Below are 4,804 nucleotides of genomic sequence, written 5' to 3' on the forward strand. Positions count from 1 at the left end.
CATTATATGCTATCTGCACTGCTGATGTAAATGAGTGAAGGAATAGTGTGATTAACAGTGTAAACTGGAGAAATGTAATGACCATAGATGCATATATTTGCCAAATGCCTTTTATTTACCTTTTACAGTTATTGAGCATATCTGACAAGTGAAAGCACTGGATGTAAATTATATTTGTTGATCTGAAATAAGAGATGCAATTCGGGAAAAGACACGAGTGCTCCTGTGATTCTTTCTCTGAGACTCTACCTTTATTTTTACAGATTTGTATTCTTTTTGTTATTGTGGTCTTCACATCTGGGACCCGTAACAATAGCAGAAGAAAAATACAAACAAATACAAACAAATACCAAATAATTAATACACTTTATACAACAGTAGCACACATGTGACTATGACAGAGGGTTTTGGAAATATGCAAGACGTAAATGTAACTATTCTACCATCACTATTACTATGTAAGTAACAAATATCTAAGTATCTATAAGTACAGACACGTACACACTAAATATACATTGTTATACATATACACACACATATACCTGCACACGTCTGTACATATAAAAAGTGCATTATGCTTGAAGTGTGACTGTGGACGTCCACAATGTCCAGTACACTCAAAAAAATCAACTAGGGCATGTGTTTGATTAACAAAGTAGTAATATGTTTACATCACATGAAGAAATCATTTTTATGCTCATTAAATGATTCTTTTTTGTTGAATATAAATCAAAGAAAACTTTGATGAGTTAAATTCGTTCATGGCAATCCAATGAGAATGAGGTCCATCAAACCAACGGCTCTGATAGCGTCATGTATTGCGCATGCTCCACGCCCACCGGATGCGGAAAGGTCCGTTGAGAAGTTAAGGAGTGCACGTGGAGTTACTTCTTTGGCATACCTGATAGTGAGGTAAGTAATATTTCTTGATATATTTATTTAGGTTAGTGGTGTGAGAGATAAATACTAGTAGTTAAAAATTTTTACCTGTGTAGTGTGGAGATTTAGAGGAGTTTTATATATAGCAGGGAGGTTGTAGACCCAAACATTTTTCAAATGTAAGTCGGTGAATTTGATTTTTTTTTAAAAACTTAACCGGAGTCGCTAATTGTTGCAACAGAGCAAAAACTGATGAGGTTATTTTGGTAAGTTCGTTTTTTTTTTTGTTTCTGTCAATTTTGAATGAGGTGTGTTTCATGGTTATCTGCGTGGGTAGGACTGTTTTTCTTCTCTGGAGTTAGCTAACTTTGAAGAGCGGGAAAGCCGCGTAGAGCCGTAACGTCTTCGCATATAGCTCCGTGAATGACAGGTTACTTTCTGCTTAACCGGAGTTGGTTATTGTTGGTAGTAGTGGTAAGACTGACCGACATGGTTTGGGTGATTTTATGAGTGTTTTATGATGCTCTATCTAAAATTCCTGTTTTTGTCAGTGGAGTTTAGTCGCGGGCAACCGCATTAACTGGATTGATGAAAGGTTTAATTCAACTAAACCAGCGTTTAGGGGAGTTAATAACAAGGAGTAAGATAAAATCTGTCACAAGAATTGCATGTGCATTTTCTTTTTTTGTAATATATTCACTTAGTTTTCGAATTCAGAAGGTGGATAATTGTTCGGGTTATAGTTTCTCTGGTGCTCTGCATTAAGGCTGACTAACGGTGCGTTCACACCGAACGCGATAGACGCCCCTAGCTGATCGTGTGCACATTTGCACCTCGAAGCGCGTCCAGCATGAACTGGTCGAGCTTTAAGATATGCAATTTTCACGCGTATGAAGAAGAGATCTGGGAGGAAGTAGTGCCAGACGGTATGTTATTAAAATGGCAGCTGTCAATCTAGCGTTTGAAGAAAGAGTCTCCCTTCTCCATTTGCTGTGGAGAGCAGAGCAGTGCGTAAAGGACGTCCTCACGGTACCTGGGTCCATCAGGTCTTCCACAAGCGTGAGCAGTTTGGTGAGTTTCACCACTTGCTCCAGAAGCTGCGTCTGGATGACGGCCGCTTTCAGCTGTACCACCTTCTGTCCCTTGCCGAGTTTGAGGAGCTGCTGTCCTGCAGATTTTACCAGCTCGAGCGGTAGACGTGATAAGCGCGAATGCACAAAATGCACCACACAAACTGCAGCGCGTATTTTACTTCGCGCTTCAAAGGCGTCAGTCGTGTGAATTAGGCAGAAAAGCGTTTTCTCAATGCAAATCTGCTTCCGAAGTTTAGCTGGACCCCCAGTCGCGCTTCATCGTGCTCCTCCATTGACTTTACATGTAAACCTGAAGCTCTGGTCGCATCTATCGCGTTCGGTGTGTACGCACCATAACAGTCTTCACATTTCACAGTATGTAGATATTAACACAAATTTGTCAGAGTAATAACTTTGTTTTAATTAATTTCTCTCCCCAGAAATACATCACGAAGGTGTTGGTAAATTCACTAAAGAACAAGGCCCAAGACAAAAGTCAGGCAGCATTGAATGTGAAAAAGCCTAGAAGAGCAGAAGTCAATTACTGTCCGCAGTATCCAAAAGGAGAAACCACTGACAGCCTGGAAAAAGAGAGAATTGCACTGCTTTCAGAGGTTCAGAAGAGAAACAATGACAATATAGTGACAATGAAAATGCAGAAGACTTTTTCGTACAGAAGGCAAGAAGTTATTCAAGGACAGCCCTTCATTGCAGATTTTAAAAGCAGATGGCCAGCTCTGTTCACCGAGAAAGAGGTGCATGTCCTATATGTCTAGCTTTATGTCGCAAGAGTGTGTTTATGGTTGACCAGTTATTTCTTGCTTCACTAATATTGACATAACATAGTGATAAAACAGCTAATAATTCCTGGTATGTCCTTCCTCTGGTGCATATTGTAAGTGCATTGTTCATGTTTTTCAGATTGACAAGGAATTCCTGCGCATATCGACAGTACCGCTGCTATCTAGATTCTTTTATGAGCTAGACTTGTACACTCCACGCATGATGGAGCTCTTTCGAGGCAAAGGTGGGGTGGCTGGCAGAAAAATGAGACACATCATGGTGGCCATCTCCAAGGTGGGTTAGATCTGTGCTTAAGAACTTTTTATGCCCATAATCTGGCAATTTTATGAGCAAAGATATCTATACATATGGTAGGCAAAAGTCCTAAGAGGTTTTCATATTTTATACAAATTATATAAGCATCAGTCTTATATTAATAAGTAATTGATAAAATCGTATGGTTAATTTTGATCAAAATGAAAAAAAAAACACACACACACACAAAAAAAAACATTAGTGTTTAGTTGCTTCATTTTGTGTCTGATTTGGTTTAGACAGATGTTTCGAGGTGGCTGTAGCTCAGGTGGTAGAGCAGGTCAGCTACTAACCAGAAGCTTGGCGGTTTGGTCCCAAGCTCCTCCAGTCTGCATGCCAAATATCCTTGGGCAAGATACTAACCCCAAGTTGCTCACCGATGCATTCATCGGAGTGTGAATGTGTATGAATGTTAGACAGTAAGCACTAAACCCGGTGGCGCCAGTGTCCGGCAGCCTCGCCTCTGTCAGTGCGCCCCAGGGTGGCTGTGGCTACAATGTAGCATCACCAGTGTGTGAATGTGTGGATGACTGGATATGTAAAGTGCTTTGGGGTCCTTAGGGACCAGTAAAGTGCTATATAAATACAGGCTATTTAAACAGTTTAGAAAAAGTGATTGGGTGAATGAATTGTTGTATAAAGGCAGCTTTGAGTGCTCCGAGTAGAAAAACGCTATATAAGAACCAGTCTATTTACCATGTGGCCTTTTGGACTCTTCCAAACTAAGTATTCCTTTTTCAAACTGCTGCCTAAAAGCTAAATATTGTCATTATGGATTCCGTTTTTTCTTAGGATGACACAATACATACAAGACGAGCATGCATCCTGAAGTCCTTGTGTGTCTACCTGAATGAAGACCATGAGAAACTTGTGAAGGAATATAAGGTCAGTTACATTCACAAGTTGTTCTGTGTTATGTAATTTGCTCCAGGAGTTATGGGTAATTTCGATATATGAAATGGTAAAATGTGACACCACGTGTGAATAAAAGATATTGCAATTGGTCCTTGTTTTGTTGAATTCCTTTTTTTTCATATCTAGACTCAAACAAATGTATTATTATATTTTACGTCACAGAACACTGAGGCCAACACTGAAGCCATGGAACAAACTGTGATGGGAGTGTATGTCATACATCAGGAGGGTGCGGAGCCTGGAGATGACCCAGAGAACATCGGTGTCCTGATTGAAGGCGTGGAGGTTCTCACTGGTTTGAGGAGCATTGCAATTGCTTGTGCTCTGTTATTTGGACTGATATACTGTCTGAACCTAAGCTACCCACCGGAGCTCCAATGCACTTTTGAAGTCTTACAAAAGATTATCATGAAGCTGGATGGACAGAGGTTGTCATCCAAGGCACAGTTCCTAAAAAACAAACTAATGGGGTGAATGAGCTTGAAACAGACTCAGGCAAGGCAAGGCAAGGCAAGGCAAATTTATTTGTATAGCACAATTCAACAACAAGGTGATTCAAAGTGCTTTACAGAGACATTAGAAACCAAAACAAATAAAAAGCATGAGCCAGATATTTTTATTTTTTTCAAGGTTTCTGCAATGCAAATATGTGTTTACTGTTTTAAAGTTTAAAATTGTAAGTTATAAAATGTTCATATAAACTATGTGGTTTGCTCTGTGGCTATTATACAAAGATTGTTCGTTCATAACTTAAAGTCTTATACACTTGAAGTGTAAACACTGATTTTTGCCAGATGGCAATTGTTACAAAGGCAAATGCACACTGGTTTTCACAAATT

General features: G+C 39.5%; 1 protein-coding gene across 1 annotated transcript; it reads left to right on the forward strand.

The window, feature by feature from the left end:
• Nucleotides 1-1,182: 1,182 nt before the first annotated feature.
• LOC120743554 lies at nucleotides 1,183-4,489 on the forward strand. The gene is made up of 4 exons (XM_040047213.1): nucleotides 1,183-2,707; nucleotides 2,874-3,029; nucleotides 3,843-3,935; nucleotides 4,128-4,489. Exons 1-4 carry the CDS (start codon nucleotides 2,600-2,602, stop codon nucleotides 4,437-4,439), a joined length of 669 nt encoding a protein of 222 aa, XP_039903147.1. The 5' UTR covers nucleotides 1,183-2,599; the 3' UTR covers nucleotides 4,440-4,489.
• Nucleotides 4,490-4,804: the final 315 nt, after the last annotated feature.

The sequence above is a fragment of the Simochromis diagramma genome, unplaced genomic scaffold, assembly GCF_900408965.1.
Source record: "Simochromis diagramma unplaced genomic scaffold, fSimDia1.1 OVJJ01000072.1, whole genome shotgun sequence".
In the NCBI taxonomy this organism is placed as follows: domain Eukaryota; kingdom Metazoa; phylum Chordata; class Actinopteri; order Cichliformes; family Cichlidae; genus Simochromis; species Simochromis diagramma.

What these genes read in the sequence shown, in the direction of transcription:
- LOC120743554 (XM_040047213.1), top strand. Translation starts at nt 2,600, where the DNA reads ATGAAAATGCAGAAGACTTTTTCGTACAGAAGGCAAGAAGTTATTCAA. An exon ending in CTCTGTTCACCGAGAAAGAG is followed by an intron (nt 2,708 to 2,873) that starts GTGCATGTCCTA and finishes CATGTTTTTCAG; the next exon opens with ATTGACAAGGAATTCCTGCG. An exon ending in TCATGGTGGCCATCTCCAAG is followed by an intron (nt 3,030 to 3,842) that starts GTGGGTTAGATC and finishes GTTTTTTCTTAG; the next exon opens with GATGACACAATACATACAAG.